General features: G+C 36.2%; 1 protein-coding gene across 2 annotated transcripts in view; it reads left to right on the top strand.

Moving 5' to 3' along the window:
* The first annotated feature begins 8,966 nt into the window (after window positions 1–8,966).
* LOC111055199 (roundabout homolog 2-like) overlaps window positions 8,967–24,745 on the top strand; it is a 261,699-nt gene continuing 245,920 nt past the window's right edge. For both annotated transcript variants that reach the window (XM_039428001.1, XM_039428000.1), the window contains exons 1-2: window positions 8,967–9,214; window positions 11,243–11,381. In XM_039428001.1, the coding sequence (XP_039283935.1) occupies window positions 11,285–11,381 (97 nt within the window). In that variant the 5' untranslated portion in view covers window positions 8,967–9,214; window positions 11,243–11,284. The remainder of the gene's footprint in view (window positions 9,215–11,242; window positions 11,382–24,745) is intronic.

Raw genomic sequence — 24,745 nt, 5'->3', positions numbered from 1 at the left:
CTGAACTGCTATTGTGTTTGTGTGTTGTTTTGATTCATTGGTTTTTAGTTTCAGTTGTGATTTTGATTTGTTGTGGATTTTTATTTTTCTTCTATTGTTTAGCGAACTATCCTCATGAGTGCTGGGTTTATATGTTGCAGGTGCTGTTCTCGGTGGATGGACGGTGATGTGGGCGGTCGGCGGTCCGGGCTGCTCTTCAACGTGGTCGGCAACGTCCTTGGACTCCTGGTGTCCGGCGCGCGGTGGTACGGATTGTCCCTCTATGCCATGAATGACGTCCTCAGCTTGGCGGGCGATGTCATCCGGCTCCTCTTGGCGTTCTGCGCGCGGTGGTACGGGCTGTCCCTCTACGCCATGAATGACGTCCTCAGCTTGGCGGGTGGTGTCGTCCGGCTCCTCTCGGCGTTCTGCGGGGTGCGGTGCGACCTCAGTCTTGACATTCTTGGTAGGTTGGTCCTCCATACACGTGTCATGTTCACTTGCCTGTTTTATGACCTCTCCTTTGAGTGTGTCCGCTTTCGCATGCATGGGCTCGATCACTTGTCCAATATTGATTTTAATTGTCTGACGTTTCTCCTCGATTTGCCGTCCTAACATCCTGCTTCTTTCCGCTGCTTCCTCCAACTGTTGATCCAGTTTCTCAAAACCTTGTTCACTTGCTTTCCTCCACTGTTGGATTTCCTTCTTTAATTCTTCTCTTGCTTGTTCGTGTCCTTTGTGTAGTTCTTTACTTGCTTTCCTTAATTCTTCATTTGCTTGTTTGGTGTCTGTAATCATATTGTTTAGTGTTTCATTTATTTGTTTCTTTTCTTCCTTTACTTCTTGGATTTCCTTCTTTAATTCTTCATTTGATCGTGTGATTTCTTCATGTGCATCATTTAATGCTTTCAGGATGATGCTCATCTCTAGCACGGGAAGGGTGGGTATGTAGCCTTCGGTTGGCGGCGGAAACTCTGTGGTATGAGCTACGGGCGTCTGGACTTCTGGAACGGTGGTACATGGGCGTTTCTCCCGCGCGACATCCTCCATCTCTGAAAACGCTGACGTGGCCTCCAGGATGCGTTGTGGACCTTCCATAATTTATTGGATGATGTAAAGGTGCAAGTGCGTTGAAACGACCGCCAATATGTGGGGTTATGTGCAAGATTACAAATGAATGACCACAAGTTGAAATAGTGTAAAAAATTCGTTGAAGTGAAGGAATACAAAAGTGTGCTTCAATAATATGTTCAGTGATGAAGTGAATCAAATTAGCAATATCGTTGACATAAAATGATAACAACATAATTGATACACAGTGGATAATTATGCGATAACGAAGGTACGTCTCTTATAATTTATTACTCTTATTATTATAAATATTTTACTCTTATAAGTTCTCGCCGCAATTCTATATAGGGCTAGTATTCTTTGCAAAATTTTATATAAAAGCAGCAATGTTCTGCTTGAATTATTCCACAATATATCCGTGATTTAATTTGGCTTCCCTCTTTATACTTTAAAAATTTAAAAAATATAAATGACTTCAATCCTCTTTTCCATAAATTTTTTATAAATTGTTCTGGTGTAGACCTAATACTCTTAAATAGTATGACTTCTTTTATGGTATTTCTTATACCTATGACTTATAATATGACCAATTTTCGAATAACACAATAATAAAATTCTGAGTTTGATTCTTTCTCTAAAAATTCATCAATCGATAAATTTCTTTTCTGTTCAAAAATTGGGTATGGTACGACTTGTTATTTTATATAACAGTGAACAGTTAATACTAAATTCGAAGAAATTCACAACCATGAATTTTTCAAAAAATTTTCCCGTTGTCAGCGCTATAGTATACTGAGCAACTAAATAATCCTCGTAGTCGATTATCCACCTCTTCAATGCCCCACGTTGGGCGCCAAATCGTGTAAAGCTCTTCCTGGGGGAGTCACTCTCACCTCCAAGGATAGGACAATACACGTAGGGTGATGTAATGCTGTATTTAAATGCCTCACGTATGTATGGTGAATCTTGTACTGAATCAATGGTGTATGGACTATAATTTTTGTAACTGCGTGCGTGGACGCTGAGTGTACACCAGACTGATTGACTCACTACAAGATTCAATACAATTGTCGGAATCTCGGGAGGCCTAAACGCTCGCTCACCCTTGATTCTTCTAATGACAAATTGTATAGTGATGAAGTTTTTATAAGCAGTGTAGCGATCGCTAAACACTGAAGACGGATACCTTAAAATTATTACCTGTGAAGAATGAGCATACAAAATCATACAGGTCGAGCAAAAATCCCGATGTAGATAATTTACGGGACTGCGTCTCTAATAAGTTCTGAAGGATTAAAATACGGTATTTGGACCAAATATCGTTCAGAATATACTTCGAGAACAGAGTCTTGTCGGGTTTTAAGCTCTATTGTAGGAATTTATATGATCTCTGGCTGCATCTGCTGTACAATTGATGTATTCGCTCCTAAGTCGAGGTTGGTAACAGATAAAAGCTGAGATATGAGCAGGTAAGGACAAAGAATAAATATCTCGATCTGACCCCACTCGCTACATCCACTTAGACCTGTTCCAATATCCAGCTTAATTCAATTATTCCAATGATCGTATTCGATCGGTTCTTGATGATATAGAACGTATCAGACACAATAATTGACGGGCTTAAGAAATAATCGAACTCAGAAAACGAATTAACAAAACTGGAATATATTATAATAAAATATATGATCATACAGTGCAGATTCAGAATTTGATTTACAGGTTGATAATAATTTAGCATTGACAAAAGAGTTAAAAATGTTCTTGTACTTGCATGATACCATGCGTGATTCGACAGAATTTTACAATTGATAAAGTTGAACAGTTTTGAAAAAATAGTGAAAAAATGAATTATAAAATATTTTTAAAATGCTCGGGGTCGTGGTTCTGGCAGCGGAGGATAGCTAATCAACTACAAGTTCGTATAAATTAAATATTGAACAAGTTCTAGGCTCTTAACAACTAATAAGCGCTTGTCGGCGTGGCCAAAAATTTAACGAAGAAAAATTTATGTCTTTCTGCACTGAAATATTTTCGAAGCGTAGATTGGGGCCCCTTTTAAACTTATAACTCACGTGAAATTCCTTGGCGGTCGTGGTTTTCTTCTTTAGATCAAAAATCGTTTGATTGGCAGCGGGTCCAGGCTTCGGTTTCAGCACGTGGGGAATTTTAATTTAATATTTCCTTCACCAAATTAATTAAGGGATGATTTAACTTTAAACTTTCAATTTATCGATTGATGAAAATAAATTTACAAATAACAAATAGATTGGCCTAAAATATTGGCTCACAAATAAAACATATAAAATCGAACAAGAATTTTTTAATGAATAGGTCTTGGTAACTATAAAGAGATCTGAACGGTGAGGATTTCAAAAGGGAAGTGCTGTCTTTTCTCTCAGCTTCTTGGCTAGACCTTTCTTCTGAGAATCTCGATGTAATAATTTGCATGAAAATTTGCCATTGGTAGAACGATTGTGACGTAGACGTGACGTCAGTGGCAGGCAGTAGAATATAATTCCTTTAATTACAATAATAATTCAATTTATGTAATTCTTAAAACTGCTTAATCTCATAGACATAGTTCCTCTCATACAATGTACATGTGCTAGCGTATATGATAAGGCAGTTTGTTGTCTGATAGTAGATTAACATGTGTTGCTTTCAAACGATCACCTTTTTGGTGCTATTTCTATGCACTATGATTGGCTTAGGCTTGCCAAAGAGATTTAATTACCATGTGGTTCAGTTGAATTAATCATTAATAAATTAATATTCTTATACAATTTTTATTAGGTTTGAGACTGTTATAATTAATTTCTGCCGTTTTATCAATAATATACTGTTCATGCTATGACCTAGTTAGTTACAATAAGACCTGACATATAATATAATTTCTCAAATAATAAATAATTTCAACGATAATACATACATTTTATTTTTTTATTCGAAATTCTTGGTCCTTTATTGATATTTTTATAATTTTTAGAAATGGTATTATATCTTGCGTGAAGCCAGCATGACATTTGACAATACTTTGAATCAGTCAGCTGCATTCGAACTGTTTTAAAAACATCTGATTGATAGTAAACAAAGTGTAACCTCAAAATCAGTGAGCAATTCATAAATAATTCGTGCTTTATTTGCAGAATAATTATAATTTTATTGAATAATTTTCTAGAAAATGTTCAGTACAGAACGGTACTCTTATCTAATATACAGTTACTGATAAGTAAGCTTTATCGCTCGGTCGCTAACTATTCCTTTAGCAAATTCTTTCATTTTAAAAGGTAATCACAATTTTTCTCTCTTCTCATGAGGTCTATTTAAAAAATTCATCACAATATATATATATATATATATATATATATATATATATATATTATATATATATATATACAATTCGTTCTATAACATGGTTTAAAGGTTTGTATTTGTGGGATGGGTGGGGGATGGATGTCATGTGATCGTTCTAGGGCCGGACAGTTTCAGTCATTTGTTCCAAAAGATGTTTTTTTAAAGTTAGGATGAAGCTCGCTCGGCTCTCGATGGACCTGATAGAAACAGGAAGTGCATTCCATGCACGACAGGCACTGACTAAGAAGGATTTTGTGAAAATAGTAGTTCGATGATTGGGTATCCTTAAAGTACTTTCTCCGGTTCTAGTATGTGAAGCATCTATCCTCCTACCTTCAGAGACAAATTTGAAATCATCTTTAAAATAGTTCGGATTACCGTATATCAAGATATCTCTAACAAGCTTGACTATTCGAAAAAGCCTCTGATCGGGAAGCTTTAATGTTGAACTAGCAATGTGGGCTGGGGTGATATGATCATGGCGTTGGAGAGAGTAGACGAAACGTAGACAATAATTTTGGCAACGCTGTAGTTTATCATTCAGAGTGACTTGCATATCGTTAAGAACAGAATTACAATACATTAAATGTGGGAAGATGAGAGATTGAACCAATAATAATTTAATGTTTCTAGGGAGGATATCGTGCATTTTCTTCAATGCATGCATGGCTGAGAATACCTTTTTACAAGTTTTGTTCACTTGTTCTGACCAGTCAAGAGTATTATTCATAATAATGCCTAAATTTTTAACTGAGCTACAGTAAGGAATGTCATTACCGTCTACACTAATTTTGTGAATCGATTCAAGGTCAATATTGTTTATAAGACGAGAATATCCAATTATAATGGGTTGTGTTTTGATGGGATTAAGCTTAAGGCCATTTTTCTTTGTCCATTCCACTATCGAATTGATATCCTGATTCATTATTCCAACTGTTTCATTAATTTTTGTTATGGCACAGCTTAAATAGATTTGAAGGTCGTCTGCATAAGTATGTAAACTGGAGAATTTGATAATGGAAGAAAGGTCATTAGCATACAAAGTGAAGAGGAGAGGGCCTAAAATTGAACCTTGTGGTACTCCATGCATAACGTTTTTCCAAGTTGACTTTTTGTCACCGACAGATACACATTGTTTCCTACCTAATAGATAGGATTTAAACCAAACTAACGAGTTGTGACTGAAACCAAGAATAGCCAACTTATTCAGAAGGACTGTATGATCAACAGTATCGAATGCTTTAGAAAAATCAAATAGGGTGAGGATGGTGCATTTTCTTTGGTCCATAGCTAACCTTATATCATCAGTGACACGAAGCAGAGCTGTCTCAGTTGAATGAAATTTTCTAAAGCCTGATTGAAAGTTATAAAGCTTACTATTGTTGTCTAGAAATTTTACAACTTGAGCATGAATGAGTCTTTCTAGCACTTTGGACAATGCAGGTAAAATACTGATTGGTCTAAAATCCTCAACTTTATTGGGTGATGGAACTTTATTTAGAGGGCGAACCAGAGCAAACTTCCAGTTTTCAGGGAAAATGCCTTCTTCAAGTGACTTGTTGAAAATGTATGTAATGGTTGGTAGAACAGCAAATAACATCTTCTTGATAAATTTAATAGGAATTTTGTCTACACTCATAGCATTACTATGAATACGTTGAATTGCTCTGAAAGTGTCTTCTTCTGAGATTGGATGGAAATGAAATTGATCAGTGATTGGTAAATCTAAGTTTGTAACCTGCTCTTCAAGATCATCAATGTGATTAGCAATGACAACTTCGTCGCATTGGTTAGAGTGTGAAACGAAATGGTCATTTATATTATTCAATGGTAAGTCAATTTGTGGATTCGATTTCTCTTTGCCAAGCCCGAATTCTTTTATTCCCTGCCAAAGTGATTTAGAGTCTTGTCTATTGTTTGTCATAAACGAATTCAAGTACCTAATCTTTGAGTTCCGTAATTCCTGTTTAACCCTATTTCTAAGGCTCCTATACTCTATCAAACTGTCCAAGTCAAATGTCTTTTTAAATTTTCTATGTGCTTTGTCTCTACGTCCCATCATCTTAAGTATGTCTTCAGTCATCCACGGTACTCGTCGTTTTCTATTAATCCTCCTTGTCACATAAGGTGCATGTTTGTCATACAGAGTCAAAGTCCAATTCTCGAAAGTCTTGACCATGTCATCAACTAAGGGTAATGCTTCAATTTGATGCCATGGAGTCTGAGCCACATCAGTCAGGAAGGCGGCTTCATCAAAGTTTTTGAAGTCTCTATAAGTGATAATTTTCTGTTCTGGCTTGGGTATCTTATGGGAAAGTACACAGTAGATCAAATCATGTCTAGAAATAGCTGGGACTGAGATTTGGCCTGCTTGAACAACCTCATTGGGATCACTAACAATGAGAAGGTCAATGAGTGTGTCTGATTCATTAGTATGATGAGTTGGATCGAGAGGTAAAATAGTCATGTTTAGGCATTGGAAAATTGTAGTCAGTTGAAAGTAGTCAAAGTTACGATTTGTCATGTTCAAGTCGGTGTTCATATCCCCCATAACTAGTATACGGTTATAACAAGGCATAAGAGAAAGCAAGGCACTTTCGAAATCTGTGAAATGACCTATTTTTGGTGGGCGATAACAGATACCAACGAGTAATTTATCAGTACTAGATAAGGATAATTCAAGTAGCATAAACTCTGGTCTGGAACAATACTCTTGTTTAGATGTGATTAAAACTTTTGTTTTGATACCTTCTTTCACATAAATTGCTACACCCCCACAAGCTTTATTTAATCTATCATTCCGGAAAAGATTATATCCAGGCAATGCAACAAAATTTGATGAAATACTAGGCTTCAAAAATGATTCGGAAATTCCGATTATATTGAAGTCCTGAAAACGGAAGATTGCTCTGAGTTCATCAATGTGGCAACTGAGGGATTGTACATTAAGGTGAGCAGCCTTGAAAAGTTTTTTGAAAGAGTGGATCTTATTTGCTAGAAACATACCTGCGTCATTATTACTATTATTGAAATAATCATACCTACTTGAGGGCGAGCGAGCTGACGCTGGTGCTATATAAAACTGGGACTTGCAACACCTTAATACGGGTTATCTTTCAAAAAGCTCGGAGCCAGCAACGAATATCCACGGTCTGCTGTAATACCCTGAGGGCTATGAGCAACCTCCTCCCCTCATCACTCTCTTGGTGAGGGGCTACACTTTTTCACTGGAAATTATTCAGATTCCGAAAGATATTCCGCCCTTAATCCGTGGAATATGTCGGAACCATTCATCAAGTTCCCTCTCATTCTTCATCCCACGATACAGATTCGGATATTTTCCTCCAGTCGACACATCGAAGTGTTTACGTTTTATCTGAAGTTTGGAGTAGAAAAATTACAGGCGACTGCAAGTAAACAGATTTCGAATTGATTGATTGCCTAGAAGATGCGGCTGAAGCGACCGCGCCTTTTATTTATGTAGAGACGAATGATTCCTCTTGATATCGGGCGTTTAGACTTGATTCTCGCTCCGGGTGATTTGGATCTTGTTGATTTGATAAACAACATCGCTGAGCGATATCATCTAGGCCTGTTGTTTATTCAGTAAACTGTTTCTATTCCAGAATGTTCTGTATTCATGTTCAATCGGAAAGCTGAATCTATTTTTAAATCCAACTACTAATTATGACTATTCGTAATTTCGATGTCATTCATCGATAAATAGTGCATTACAGATTTCTAGATTGAGGTTCAGCAGAGCACGCTTTATAATCCAATCAGAATCATTGAGCTATCAGAATTGCTGAGATTGGCTCCTGCTGAGCAACCAAAGCGTGCATATCTCCAAAGAAATCTCCCAAGAATCGCAAGACTATAAAATTAATCTATTTGTAGTCACTTATTGAATACCAATGATAAATGACGTATTTTTTCATGAATGAGAGTACCTCTTCTTGAATTCTGCATGTACTTTCAACTCGATTTGATATTTCTGAGGTATCGTACATACAAGATACAGTACACTCCTATAACCTTGAATTGATGCGAATGAATAAGGGAGTCTCTTCATCAGAAACAAAATGTTATTCCTCAACTTTTGGTTTTATAATTTCGATGAATTACTGCTATTCACAGTTCGAGGTTTTTGGTGCTAAATATAGGCCTATATCATTCAAAGAATCTCACTCAAACTTTCTTGAAATAAATTGTTTCTTATAATATTCTTGTGTTGATGGCTTAAAATAGGCATTTGGTTGATTGGTTACGATCAACAGTATTGCATGAAAAAACCAAGTGAAAGGATATGGATTTGAAATGAATAAAAATGAGTCGACGATGGTAGGATGGTCTTATATGAAAGAAGGTTGAGAAGGACTGTAGGACAAACATCACAAGCTCAGCTTCAGCGCAGAGATTATTATTTAGACAAGTTCCACAGGTGTATCAAGGTAAAAATAACGCCGGCTGACGGGCCGAAGACAGTTCGGAAGTGTTCGTGTGTGGGAGCGGAAATGCACGAAGGTGGGGTCGGGCGCGTGCTTCACTTTCTGGACAGACCGTGCTTCGTCAGTTGCTTTCGGGAACTGGTGTGAGAAGTTGTTCGCGTCCCTCTGGTTTTGGTAGCTCGTAGTTCGTTGCTCACGTACAGACGTGTTCCGAGTTTTTGCTCTCGACCGTGAACTGCAGTTGCTCTTATCAGTTTTGTGCGTTGGTTTGTGTGATCAGTGGCGTGTGTGTTGTTGGCTATATTATAGAATCTGTTTTTTTATTGATATAAAATGTGCTTTTGGATTATCAATAGACGCCGGTAAGAAGAAATATCTCTATATCTATATTATTTTTTAAAAGTCTCATTTCTAATAACTCTTCTAATATTAATCAGTAAACTGGACAAAAGTCTAAGGAAGTTGAGTTTGAAACATAGATCTTACAACAGAATTTATGTGTTATTAGAATTGTAATAAGAATGATTACTTTTAGATAGGAATTCGATCGACCAAATTGACTAAATATTCGTACATCTATTTAGTTATAATATGATAGTAGTTATAAGAATGAATACTTGTAGTTAGGGACTCGATTGACTAGAAAAGGTATTCCTTCATATTTTCATTTTCTATAGTGATTTAAGATAAATTTACAATGAATCTTATCGTTGTACTCCTATTACTGTGAACAAACCAAACAATTATTTTTCGTGATATTGTACCATGAAGTCGTGATAAATTGAGAGGATAACACACAATTTATAATTGAGAATGTTGATTACACTAAACTGCAACTATGATATTATATCCACTGCTTGATAGGTAGCAGGTAGCACCCAGGAGGTTAAACCGTCATCAGACACATTTGATCGAAAACTAATAATTGACAATAGTTTATCACCAGCACCATATATAATCATATTCATGAAATTCTGAGATTGCATACTATTAAGTTATGATTATTTTTTGGATTATGGTTTTTACTCAAATAAATATCTACAAATCCTATCTGGGATTTTTGATTTCATGTAGTTTCCGAATAATTACTTCTTGTATATCTTTTATTTTCCGGAATAGAGGGTGCTTTGATTTTCTCATCTACCGTAAACTGATTTTTCAGCAGAAGTTTAATTCTAAATACTGTATTAGGTGAGCAGTTGAAGTAAAAATCTGAATATGCAAAAATATCGAAAGTCTTTCAATAAAAGTAACACCCTTTAACGAAATATCAGTAGGCTATACCATGATACAATCAATAACTGATGCAAATTCTTCTTCATTTGGCAGATCGCAATAATTGATGAAGTGAACGCTGATTCTATCGTCACTGAATAAAACACTCCTCATATAATAGATTATCTGTAGTTAATTCAATAATTTGATTATTGGAAGATAATGTTTTGCGTAATTGAAAAATAAAGTTTTGTTCTATTGATATATTCTAATCTTTATATTTCTACTTCGATCTATATATTCACATTTAAGTTAATGTGAATTTAAATGATTTATAATGATTTAAATTCACATTTTCTACATGTGAATAAATATTTTTCGAATTTTTTTATAGCCTGATTCAATCTGATGAATTTAAACCATTCAACGCAGAAGGTGCGCTCAAGTCCCACAGAAATTTTCTTTGGCCAAATTGCCCATCCCTTCGAAGAAAATAATTCAAAAAACTCAATATAGGCTATCTTGTGGCTTTCCGCTCCGCAAGCCGTGTGAGACCCAACATTACCATCAGAGGGGTACATGCTACCACATTATATCATCACTATAGGCTACATATTATCAGTTGATCTCGCAAATTGTGTACAGTCCACATAGAAATTAGATCAGCAAACTCAAAGCACCTGCATGTTGATCGGGTGAATATTCATGAAATATACCAAAACGAAATGGGAATCAAACCTAAGATCATAAAAGAACTTGCAACATCAGTGGAAACATGATTATAAGTGCACGTGCATATTCGAATAGTAAATAAATAAACAAACAATTTTGACCTTTCACATCAAATATAGGTCAAAATATATAAATTGAAATTTCTTTGATTTTTCCCACTCATGCTATCACTACTGAATGACGCAGTGCTATCATTAGCTGAAATATATTCGTTCATTGATAAGAAACTCAATTACTCAACATTTTCCGTGAAGTAGGCTAAATATAGGGTCAGGAAGTTCATGGATTTTCGCTCGAGGAAATCAGTTGGAATTCATTCATTTATTGTATTTTTATGGATTTTTTTCTGATGACAGAAAAAGGCGCATCAGTTGAGTTTCGGTGTTTGTGCGGTTAACATTATTCGCGGTCTGATCGGATCATGTTTTTAATGTGTTTTTCAGGTTATGTGACGAGTGACGGGCGGGGCGGGTGCTGCGGGAGAAATGGCCCCTTTGTTCTCCACCTACAGACACACTTCTTACAATTCCATTCTGCGAGTCATTTTCCTACTTGGAGTATTCACTGTACGCAATGCACAAGGTGAGTGCAAATTCAATATTTATATTCATATTTCAACTAAAATGCTTGAATGCAGTAACTTAATGATTCACTAATATAGAACTGGTATAATACTTCAGAGGTTGTTAATATAAAAGAGAAATATTGATCATACACGAAACATTATGTCAAGCGCTAAAAATGTTAATCGAATCCCACAGAAATAATCAATTTCCTCTCATTGGAAATCCCAATATATGAATATTCGATTAAGAGTTATCGATTGCATTTTGCAAAAGCTTCTACTGATATTCCAGGGAGTGCTCATTTTTATTGAGTTTAGTCAAGTGTTGATTCATAATCTTGGTAATGTGATGTGATTTTGTATGACAATATAATATAATATTAGAAACTTTTGGAAAGAGGTTTGTTGACTCCGGAGTGTGGAGTTAGCCAATAGACATTGAAGATGCCTGGGAATGTGAACTTGCATCAGGACTCACACGCATCTCGGATCCTGCTGCATAAATGAAACTGCATTTCAAGTATCAATTTTCCAACGCACATGATTATTATTTTGATCGCGCGACAGGGTTATTTGCAAATCTAATCGAAGACGATGATAACAATGGTTGAACAAAATCATTCCACTCGCTTGTGTCTTATGAAATAATCATGACTGAAGTAATATAAGCACTGGTACGTTTGAATTAGTACTCTCGGAAGTGGCAATTTACTTTGACCTGTACATTTGGTGGGTTAGCATTTGGCTAGTGAATTATAGGCCTGGGCAAGAGGCCTGTATTAATGTCGGACATCGATTGTGAAGCGTCTTCCCCCGTAATTAGCGTGGTGCTGGCTTGCTTATTCCTCTATTCCAAGATCGATCTAATGGAATAATTTCTGACTTCTGGAAACGCTCGTATTTCCTTCCTGTCAGTTCTCCCTCTAACATCCTCACCCTCCATCCTTGTACAAAAACAGTCTTACGTCAGATTTCAATCAACTGACAACTATTTCGTAAGAACATTCTTACGAAACTATTTCCATTAGTCATTATTTCTATTGTTATTTTGTTAGGCCCAATTTTCTTTTCGATTTATATAAGGTTATTGAATATTTATGTTGGACTTCCGATTTCATAGGATTTTATTGCTGTTTTTTGTATTTGTGATGTCGGATTCAAAGCAATAAAGCTTGGCATACTGATCCAAGCATTTTAGCTAAGTGAGTACCTTAATCCTCGTTTTGCGTACTCGCTCTCGTTGAGTCACTACGGCTGGAATTGGTAATATATTGAATTGGTAACATAGATGATTCCAGAAATATCAGTATTACGGTAGTGGGTTAAGTGAATTATATATTTGTGAATGAAATTATATGATCTATCTCTTCTTCAATTCAACAAGAAGTATTTTTCAATTGTATGTTCGAAGTCAAACTTTATTTAAAAGCATGTCCCAACACTTCAACCTTGTCAATTGTCATTTACACTTCTTCGCTATTCATATTTTGATAACCTAATAATTAATTTATTTCTATTAGCTCTTAATTTGTGTATCATATAACGACCATCGCAGATCTGAAGATGGAAATTTCCTTGTCGTTCGTATTTTGTGCCTCTGAATACAAATCCCGGAATCAATAATCATAGACCAATAATAATTCGGGCCTCTTGAATTCGCCAGTGATTATTCCTCCGCTCCTCAAGCCTTTGTTGTTGAATTGTGGAGGTATGACCCTTTTCAAGACGAACCATTCTTGTTGGTATTGGATTAGATGCGCCCTGTATGTGTGAGGCGACAGACGAGTTGAGCATTGAGCAAGTTGGCTGAAGAGCTCACGATGGAGGTGGGTAGATTGTACTCACCTCATAATCAGCCAGCTCGTCAATTCGGTTTGTCTCCCGCCATTGTTCCAGTTCGGCATTTGACATTCAATCCTGTTGTTTGTCTCATTTGATTTATGAGTCCATCCAGTGCTTTGTTGTGCGTGTTATTGCGTCAAAGTGACAAGCGAATAATCAACGGAGAACAAAATAGAGGGGTTATTCCCAGAATAACACTCATCTTAACTCGTGTAATAACTAATTAAGAATAATAGTAGGATTTGTATGATGTATTATCAATTATTTAATCGATGTAGTTGAGATAGTGAAGATAATGCACCAAACTGTATACATTTCGAAATATTTGAAAGTTCCAAACCATAGTAGAAACTATTAATTTCTTTCTCTTTCCTCCTACTTTCTTCTCCAATACTTCCCTTTTCTTCTCTTCACCCTTCTTTCCTTACTTTCATATCCTCTACCTGCCTATTACTTGGGAAACCATAGTTGTCTTGGTATTTTTCCTCCTTTCTTTCTTTTCAGCACATCCCCCAATGAAGCCTGTTTTTGTATTTCATTAGACATTTTTTTTTGATTGTGAATTTTTTGGTTTGATTTCTTTTATGTATATTGTATTGTGTTGATTGGAATAAAAATTGATTGATTGAACTATGAACTGGATTGAAAACACAATGGAAATGATAGTATAGTTTCTATGAGTTGTTTTATAAAACACAACAGTGACCAAATCTGGATTTATTAATTCTCAAAGGGAAATGATTATTAAATTTTAAGAGTTATGCAACCCTTGCACTCATTCAACGAATAACATTTGAGAAAACGATGACAGGGAACAAAACACAATAAAGAATGTAGCCTTATGTTAGGAGAGTGGTATTTACAATTACATTATTCTCTAAGAATCTAAAAGATTCAACATAGGAATATTCCTGAATTTTAAGTTATTCATTCGCTTCATGAAGTATAAAGTATTCACTTAGCAATTTGCTTTTAAGTAATTTATAGTAGTTATCATGTTCTCAATTCTTTTGAGCAAAAGGTAATATTTTGTATGACTATGAACTGTGCCCTCGTTCATTTGGGTGTAATGTATAATTAATTATTTCTCTCTATTGGATTTATTTGTCGTAGACGTCCCATTCAATGATAAAAAGGGATTATTGCTCAACTTCGAACACACTTTTCAAACTTCTATTTTACAGAGTACAGAATCCAGTTCCTCTAGGCTTGAATCTATTCGCCCTGGATCTGGATATTGAAATCACAAAATGGACTCAATGAGTCAAATGATCTGGTCTCTTGATAGCCCATCATTCATTTACTCCCGAACTTGTTTTCTTCAACGCACATTGTTCATGGGTTCATGGAATGTACTACACAGAAAGCTACCTATTCAATAGAAAATAATTAGAATAATTAGGCCTGGAGAATTGATCAGTTTCTAATTCAAGCCATTTGATCCAGATACCCCGACCAAAAGTAACGCTTTTATAACAGGCCTACAGACTGGGAATGCCATTAAATAGTTGATTATTCTCAAAGCACAGAGCTGTGCTGTTTTTTGTGGAGGAGGGAAATGGATGGTTTTTCAGTACGGTTAATCAGGATTTGGTTTCGACGAGCACATTAAACTCGTAGGTTTTGCTGTGCACAGCCGACCCACCACCAACTGCAACAAAGAACAAGAGTAGTGCTGTGTATAGATGGGTTTTGCAAAACAACCAGCAATCGGATTTACGATTCCGTGGAAAGGGGTGGGGGTGAGAGGGTTGAAATCCGAGGGGGTTGTGGTGGATAGGAGGAGATCCACTACAAAGGGGGAAGGGATAATGAAATTTAGGATTACTTTGGTGTACACAAGCCAGGGGAATCGAAGGGAATCTGTATCCACTCCCTCTTAGGGCTGTTGCCTGCTGCCAGCATGTTTCTTTCCCTCTTTTGCTCCGATTGAGGGAGACTCTGTTGAACGAAACACCTCTGAATCGAACATTTGAAACACTCACATTTCCTTCATGGTGCTGCTCTGTTGCATTGACGAAATTTGACTCACTCACTTGTGCTTATTGCTATTTGAAAGCATGTCTGATCCGAATGAAAGTGTTTGAATGACATATGAATTCCGATAACGAAATTGAGTAGTTTATTTCACAACAGGTAATATTTTTGAACGTTCTTTTCTCTTTTTGGGAGACAATTCATTAGTTTAGTTGATGTACATCCACAAAATTCGCAGCTCATATCAGCATTTCAAATCGATTTTATATGAGAATCCGATGAATACGGATAGTATGTGAATACTGCAAATTCCTGTTTGGATGAGATGGAAATGGGAGAGGAAGAAGATGTAACACAAGACCGTAATTATTTCGGACCTGGTCATTTCATGTAAATTTGGGAGAGACGTACCTCAAGGTTATTATTTTTTCTCAATAATTTCCTTGATTATCATGAATGATGTGTGATATTTTGTAGGAAGAAGAATAAATGATAAAGAATATGTCAAGAGAAATAAACAAGATGAGAAGAGAGGAGTTGAAAAAATCCAAAATGTAAAACATATGAGGAGAAGAACAGAAATGCAGGTGTTGAGAATTGGGACTGAGTTTGAAGAAGGTGAGCTACCCCAGGAGATGAATAGAAGAAGATCGAAGATAAGGAAGGACAGAGGTGATTGCTATCTCAGTTGATCGTGGTTCAATCAATCCTTGGGGGCATCTCGCGTATATGACCAGCAAGCAGATGGTTGGTCATCATCCGTGGATCCATAGAGCACCCTAATAAAGGCCTTACAGCTACCTTCTGCTGGCTCAAAATGCCTAGTCGTGATCCTTGAGCATGCTCTTCTTATCCCTTCTTTGATTATCTTTTGTCTCCACCACTTTTTCTTCTTTTCCTCGTTATTCCACATGTTCACCTCCATCGACTTCCTATTCTTCATAGCTTTCTTTCTATACTCATTCTATTTTTTCCTCACAACAGTTTCCTCTCATACATGATATATCTTCTTCCCTATCCTATGCCTTCTTTTCACTCATCATTTTCCTTTTTCCTCTCCTTTTTCTCGTCTTCCCGACCTCATTGTCCTCCCGAGTATCATCATTTTCTTCCTGGAGTAATTTTTCCGTGAAAATCTATTCTACCGATTCAAACTTTCTTTTTTTTCTTATTCACCAACTCATAGCTGTCGAAAAGCTATTCAAAGTGGAGAAGCACTTGTTACCAGTGTTTATTTAGTAATAAATAAGATTAGATTTGAATTGCAAGATCTGTTATTCATTGGATTCAAGTTTACTTCAGTTCAGAATATTGAGTAATTTAGGTTGAATATGGAACAGGGTCTTGAGAACCACATCGTTCGTAGAAATATGAATTACTTGTATGTTGGTTCAGTTTCAGGCCAATTTAACATAATCTGTGTCAGTATTTGTGAAATGAATGATAATGAATTGTTATTCAGCTATAAAGTCTAGATTCTAGGAAGAACTTTTATATCATCACCTTCAATCAATTTATCATCACCTCCTTCACCACAGAGATTCGTGGTTTCTCAAGGTTTCATGCAGGTCATTGTTGCACGTTGTTGTGTTTGGCTTCTAACCGTGAAAATGTACTCTTCTACTAATGCGGCTCAAAGTGGGAAGAGAGAGAATTTCTTTTCGACTCCAAGATAAAATCGTCCCAATAATATCCAATTTTGCCAACCGGTTTCTGGAGATGTGCCCTAACGTTTACGCTAGTAACAACATAATTGCCTGACAACTTAATTTATTCCGGAATTTATTTCCAATGTATCCCAATAGAAGGGGCTGCTGTTTTTTTATTCTATGTAGCAGATTGCTATTATTCTCAGATGTGTGGTTATAAACCACTACTATCTGCCTTCTTCTATCAGTTGTTTTGAAATTTTAATCTCGGATGAAGCAATTAGCTTCTGACTGTTTCAAACCGAACCTCATAAAACATAATTACTGCTCATTAAAAGATGAAAATGTGTTGGAGAAAGAAGCAATTCTCAATCAACCGCCTCCAATGTATGAAGTCGTCAAAATTGATTTATAAACTGCTATTTTGTGGGCCAATCATTGTTGTTTAGCTGAGGTTGGCTGGCAGGAATATTAAACGTGAATCTGATCGAATAAGAAATCTAATTTGTCAGATAATATTTCACAATACCGTTACAATCATTAACGGGATTGTGACAATAATTACTATAGTCCTCCTGGAATGCTATTGAGAGCAGTGGAGAATACTTGAAGTACTAAAACAGTGTACAATACTGAACACTATAATAATACCAATAAAGTGATCATTTCAAATATTTCTTCTGTAATGAAACTATTCTTGGCAACATTTGTGTAATATTTATCGGTGCTCAATGCAGTATAAAGTAGACATATATTTGTAGAATTTGTGCACTATCTAAAAAAAATTCAAGTTTTTTGAAAGAAATATATGAGAATTATACAAATTATACAAACAGGTATATTACAGATCTAACCCAGATCTAATGTAATGTTTACTTAGTCTATGCAGAGACTCAAATTGAGTGATTAATAATAATATTTCAATATGATAGAGATTATTGATTCTATTTGTCATCCTGTATGTTCACGTCCATAAAAAAATTATCCATGGCAATACATAACCTACATTGGCATATTTCCTCTGATCGGTTCATTTATTGATAAACCGCATTAATTGATAGTGTTGCTCGTTTGATGTGGGGTAAAAGGTCATATTTACATGATAAGCTCGCTGGTAGCTTCTATGTGGAGTTTCTTCATAAAGTCTCCCACCTTCATCATCAAATTCTATTACGCAGACTGCTTATGATTGATTTAAAATTTAATAATTTATTCATCAAGTGTGAATAGTTCTTGAAAAAGACTCGTTATCAAGTCTCCGTGGCGCAATCGGTTAGCGCGTTCGGCTGTTAACCGAAAGGTTGGTGGTTCAAATCCACCCGGGGACGATTCAATTTTTTTGAAAATTCTTGTACAATCTTGTAATTTACATGAAATTGTATTGAATTCCAAAAAATAGTTTACCATTGATATCAAGTCTCCGTGGCGCAATCGGTTAGCGCGTTCGGCTGTTAACCGAAAGGTTGGTGGTTCAAATCCACCCGGGGACGATTCAATTTTTTTGAAAATTCTTGTACAATCTTGTAATTGACATGAAATTTCATTGAATTTTTAAAATTAGTTTACCATAATTGATATGAAGTCTCCGTGGCGCAATCGGTTAACATCCATCGAATTTGATGTTACCGAAAGGTGGTTCAAATCCACCCGGGAAAGATTCAATTTTTAAACATATTCTCTCAAACCAATTCAATTCACAAAATATATTCTACCCTATATACATGAATCTCTAATCCAATTTACTTAGTCCTTCTCAACATAATTTTTACTGGTTCTAACGTATAGGTTGGAAACAGTAGGTGTAAGTTTAAATCAGTTTGCTTGTCTATGATATGTGAAAAAGAAAAATGATATCTCCTAAATCTGAAGCAGTTTGATTTGATTTGACATAATTCTGTTATCACTCACAACCAATCCTTCATAATTATTTCCGAGAAGATCAATCATAAAGTAGTAGTGGAACTTTTTGCTCCTGTTCTCGCTGAGGGCAGATCGTGAAAAGTAACTCACTATTTTGCAGAAGGTGCAATTATCGGTTCCTTGCCCTGCAGTGGTGTTGTGTTCTGGACTTTCTGTAAGAAGTCTGGGCTAGAGAAGATGTCGGATAAGGCGGGCGGAGAGTAGATGTCCGATTAGGGCGGTATCGTGAATGCATGCAGCCGTTAATTAGACAGGCAGACGACGTGTTGACGGAGTATTGAGATAGGCGCCGATCAAAGCACGATTATCAAACTCAACTGCCAATGTACTACACGTTTTCACTATTAGCATCCTTCCTTGCCTTCTTTCCTCTCATGTTTCTATACACAACTTCTTATCACTGTTCCTCACCATATTCTTAACATATTATGGTTCCTCACCATAATTCTTCTCTCCTCTTCATCGTCACTTCCAGTTCTCAATATTCATCTTTATTTTTTGCTTCATCATGGTCGTCAACATCGCCTTCATCATCTAAATTCTGAATCAGTACCTATTCACTCTACTACTCCACATAGTGTTGTTCCTTCACCCACTCTCCAATCCCTCTTTTCCTATTTTCTACTCTATTTATTCTTGCTCTCATATTCTCCTATTCTTATACCGCTCACGATATCCTAACTCCTCTCATCCTGTTCTCGTGTTATCGACGGTCTTTGCACCAGATGAACCAGCCACCGACAAATTACTGTAAGATTGGTCACGTGATGTAATTAATCTGTGGATCGCAAGCAATTTGTAACCGATCCCTGGCGCACGATCAGCGTCTTTAATGCTTTTGAGTTACGACGGTAATGTTATTCGGCACACTGCTTTTCCGTTGAAGAAATTCAGTTGTTGAAGTTAGTAACAATATGAAAAAACCCTGCAGTTTTCAATCATTAGTTTTAATCTCCACCCTATGGATCATTAAGAGATGTGATTGAGGAAATAACTAGAATAAAATTCCATCTAGAGTCTAGTGTTACCAATTTCTGCGTAAAAGGTTTTAAACTTTCCAGTACTCTAATTTACTGAAAAAATTAAAATTGGCGCTTTTAGATCACACATGAAGAATCACTTTTTTGTATTTCTGAGCTATTCCTAGTGTTTAATACCAGGGAATTAAGGAGTTCTTTTCTAATATTCTGTGATACGGAATATCAAAAATATTATCTTAATAATAATTTGCAAAAGAATATGCTATGACATAAAATATTCTTCTGCATCTCACTTTCCATACAAAAATTCGATTCCCATTGATGAATACCACTTCTCAATGTCTCTTTTGTTTTGAAATTCTTGACCGAATATTCGTTTTCAATGGAAAATAGAGCATGTGACCCAAGAAATTAATAATTTGTCAAATAATGTACTTGATGGTTTCTGGTAGTTGTTATTACAGAATAAGCCCTGAAAGCCTGTCCCACAGTTTCATGCTGAATAAAATGATACACTCATGTTGTTAATTCAATTTAGTAGAAAGCTCGAGAATTATGGTCACAATTTCAAAGGCACTCCATTCTGGCCTACGTGGGATGAATTAAAAAAAATGAAAAAAATGGGCAGGCTGAAAGAATGAAGGTGGAGGCATGCGAAGTAATTGCCTGCTTTTATTTTGAATTATGGTGGAGTTATCTCAAATATTCTTTTAATTAAAAAGAGAGCAGGACGGCTCACGCCGAGCTAGAGAATTTGCTGGGGGAAACTTGTTGCTAATCCTAACTCGTTTGCTGGACGATTACTTCCAAACTTGAAACCCACGAGATATTGCTTGAGCTTATTCCTGTAAATATCTTCCATTGCTTACTCAGTCATTGACAATTGCCTCTCAAATTCAATCGATGGTATTGAACTACATCAATTTTGAACTCATACTCATTGTTATTATCCTATGTGATTTCCATCAATTCAATATCTGTGATGAGAAGCATTTGTCTCACTTGTAGCTTTGTTTTGAATACTCGTTGAAATTTATGCCACATTGAGCATTTGTTCCATCTATACCTGTAACTTGTATCTATACCATCTATCTTATTTTGAATGTAAAAATACTCCAAAACGCCTTTAAGCAATGTCAACGGGGTCTTTTGAGGGAATATTGTGGAATTAAGTCAGAATATTTGTGGCTTTTAAAGCAACAAATTTATGAGATTGCAAAGATGATTTCAAATTCTGCACTCGTCTAGTGTTGTAGAAAAACAATTTTTGGCCTATTTATTTGGTTTCTTCTATTTCTCTGCTGTTGTAGTAAGGGGATGATGTGTTCGATCAACACAAGTACAGTATTTTCGAATAAATTTTTCTTGGAATCTAAGCACAAATGCGTGATAAGAATTGTCATCCCGTAGACTCGTTTTAAGCCAACGTCAATATGTATATTAACGTAAGATCCAAATTTTCTAAGAAGACAATATAATTTAAGAATTACCCGTCTTAAATCAGAAATCTAATAAAGGAAATCCCTTCTCGACAACGAATTGACATATCAAGGATGTGTAAGTTTCTTTTCTTCCCTCTTTTCCCATTATTCTCTTTCAGATAGGCTGTAGTAGTTTGAAAGCAACTTTATTAGAATGAATGGCTTGAGATAGACCGAAAGCTATTGGAGGACCTGCGTGGAATGCTAATATTCAGGCAAGCATAAAAGGTTATAACTCGTCGCTCCAATCCTCAAAGTTTATCTTAGGGATTTGAAATTTTAATGAAATAACGTCTCTTCCTTGGCGTTAGAATGGCGAAATGAAAAGGCCTAGTCAGCAATTTACGACCGGCAGGTGTGGATGATTGTTTTTACTTGGTTTTGAACACTCTCTACCCCCACTACTGAATGGAGAACCTCTTGATTCTTGATGGCGATGCTCTTCCAGCTGATGACAATTAATGATGACTCCTCTGAAAGCAATCTCTACGATCTTTCTCACAATCATTCGGTCCAAAGAGCTTTGTCAAATGAAGGCTATATAAGTTTTTCGCGTATGAGACTGAGTAGATTTGAAAAGTTTTTGTTTGTCTCAGTAAGTTGGCAACTTAAATCGACTTTTTACTTATTTCATCTGCTGTCCTTTGCAGGCGGAAAGTTTGAACACTGTTGTTGGGCACATTGAATACTACAATATAGGAGAGAAAAAGTCAGTTTTGAATTACTTTTCCTTTCTTTTCTCTGCTTTTTCACAATCTTCCTCAATACTTTTCTCCTCTATATCTATTCGAATCGCTCACGCTCCTACCTACTGTACAGTCTACAATATAATTTGCAGGAATTTCTAAAACTGTAGTATGATATCGATAGCAATATTAAGTTATATTGGGATCAACCATTCTGTTTTAGTTTCTTCTAGATCGTTTTCATTCAAATCTCATCTGCGTAGTTTTTCTCACTCTTGATTGTTTCCAGTGTCTTTATGTTTGTTAATATTGTTCGCTATTATTGTTTGTTAATATGTCAGTTCTAGTAATATCTGATGAGAGAACACTGCAGTAGCGGAGAATAGTTTCCTCCCCCAGCTAGAGATCACAAAGAGAAGCGTACGCCTTCATAATGAGACTATAAGACTTGCCAAAAAGGAAAGTTCGAGATGGCTGTGCTTAGATAAGCCTCTTACTCCGTCCGTCCGCGTTCTCTTACTCATTCTCTCTCACTCACTCTCTCTCCTCTTGTTATCTTTCAATTAGTCCCGCTGTTCACCAAAACTTTTCAGCTCATTCCTTCGTTACTTTTCCGTTTCGTCTTTCAATCCTTATTAGGTGACGTCATCAACCAAACCACACATCTCATTCACTACTCAACCTCTCTCACTCACATTCATACATTTCCATCTCCTCTTCTCTTTCACTCTCTTTCTTTTCTCACGTACCCTAACTCTCGTTCTCCCCTAGAAGCAAAGTGTTTGATTTCATGCTGTTTTGTTAAACGTGTCCGTAACGAGCGGTACACTTTGAATATTTTGATTTCATGAACGGTCATTCGCTGAGTCTTCTAGAGGGCATCTTGAAACTTTTAATGACATTCATTTTTTATGACTATATAGAAATCGATAATAACTAACTGGGGGTTAGAAAACGTTGAATGAACAAGAATTAAAAATAAAAACAAAGAGTAAAGAAATAACTCTAAGAACAAGAGTTGTTTTTATGAGACATTTTAACTACAGACTAGAAGTTCTAGTTTATTAAGACTTTGTATGTTTATCTTTTTATTCATAGTGACTAATATCATAGAGGAAGGATAGCACAAGAAGATATTCCATGGTCGTTTATGTATCGTTATGCCGATCTCTGTTAACTCAAATTGGTTACTGTCTATTATTACTATTTTGGCCGCGTGAGAGTGTAAGAACGGCACATTGATTGGTTGATTGAGTACTTGAGAGACAATCAGTGTCACATAGCTTCACGAAAAATAACTACTAGGAGTATTGGCTTGAGTTGGCTGTGAAATTTGGAACATTCTTTACCATTGGATATCTTCTTATGCTATCTTTGCTCTATGCTTATATAGAAGAGCTACCGTTGTTTGAACGAATGGTGTGAAATACGTTTATTTGATGATTGATTAGGAGATTATCGTTAATTTTTTAAAAGATTTATTATTACAAATATCTTTGATGTGTTCATGAAAAAATCATGTAAACTTAGTTAAAAGAGAATGACTTCATAGTTTTTATATCATGCTGCTTATTCAGAGATTTTTCAAAAATGAGGACAAACAATGTTGCTTTGCGAAAATCCTTAACCATCTTGAATATCATTCATGCTAATGACTGGGCGTTTATGCAGGGGAACTCGATCTGAATATTCCATTTTTCTGGAAAGCTTCAGTTTCCGCAGACCTTTCAGTTTTTGATAACCGGGCTAGCGGAAGAATAAGGAAGGGTCCGTAACCCCACCGAACAAGATCCCCTGGTACCTTGAGGGGTTGGTGGATGGCAGGTCTCTAGGAAATCGCCATCATTTCGATTTCTCACCCCTGGACCACACGTCTTCGCCCGCTGCTCCGGCAACTTCCTTTTTCCTTGGGGATGATGAGGAAGGAAAACGCGCCCCTTTCTTCCCAATTTTCTCGGGCGCTTCTTATGAGGGTTGCGAAAGGAATTGCCGGCAAATAATAGGAGAGCATCTTCGTCTTCATCTTGTGGAACTCGGCTTTTTTATTTCATACGCGCTGGAAGAGGTGGTGCCGAAGGATCGAAGCGAAAATTCATTACAAGAAGCTGAGTGTGAACGTATAAGACGCCGAACATCGGCTTTAGGCGCTGAGAATGAGTGCAGCTTGTATGTTGCATTAGTGTCCCGCTTGATTAAATTCCTGGCACCTCTCTCTTGAATCTGTCCCCTCTTCCCCCCACCACAACCCTTGCGCCCAATCACTTTCTTGATCAGCGTTCTGCCGGCCAAATGTATTTCGTGCAGTTTACCAGCCTGGATCCAGTGGAACGCCAAATATTATATTATGCTTCAAGGTGGGAGCATTTTAAGCTACGACAGTTACTTGGGAAAGTATGTCCATTTTCGACATGATTCTTGTTCAATTAATGAGCCAACCCTAGTACAAAATATTTAAAATTCCTTGTTACGTTAATTTATACTCTAAGATTATTATAGGGTGATAAACTGTACAAATGTTGAAGACATATATGGGAAGTTATGATTAGACTTGATTCCAAAAGCAAATTCCATCATAATTGATTGAAAGATTAATCAATCCATTTACAGATATAGTTCAATAAATTTTTCTTTAATCTAATATAGTTATCAGTTCAATCATAGTTCATTGATAAGACATTTAAAATATTATTGCTAATCATATCAGCATTAGAAGAGAAATCCGTAATGGATTAGCAAGTTTGTTGTTCTAGATAAAATATTGTAGACCACCGACTATTTTCTTCTCCATTTTTTTCAAATCCACTTCCTTCTCTCCAATATCTGTTACAATGTTACATACATCAATA

This window comes from Nilaparvata lugens, chromosome 5 (assembly GCF_014356525.2).
Source record: "Nilaparvata lugens isolate BPH chromosome 5, ASM1435652v1, whole genome shotgun sequence".
Lineage (NCBI taxonomy): Eukaryota > Metazoa > Arthropoda > Insecta > Hemiptera > Delphacidae > Nilaparvata > Nilaparvata lugens.
Note: the sequence above shows the minus strand (reverse complement) of the source record. Positions and strands in the feature narration are given on the sequence as shown.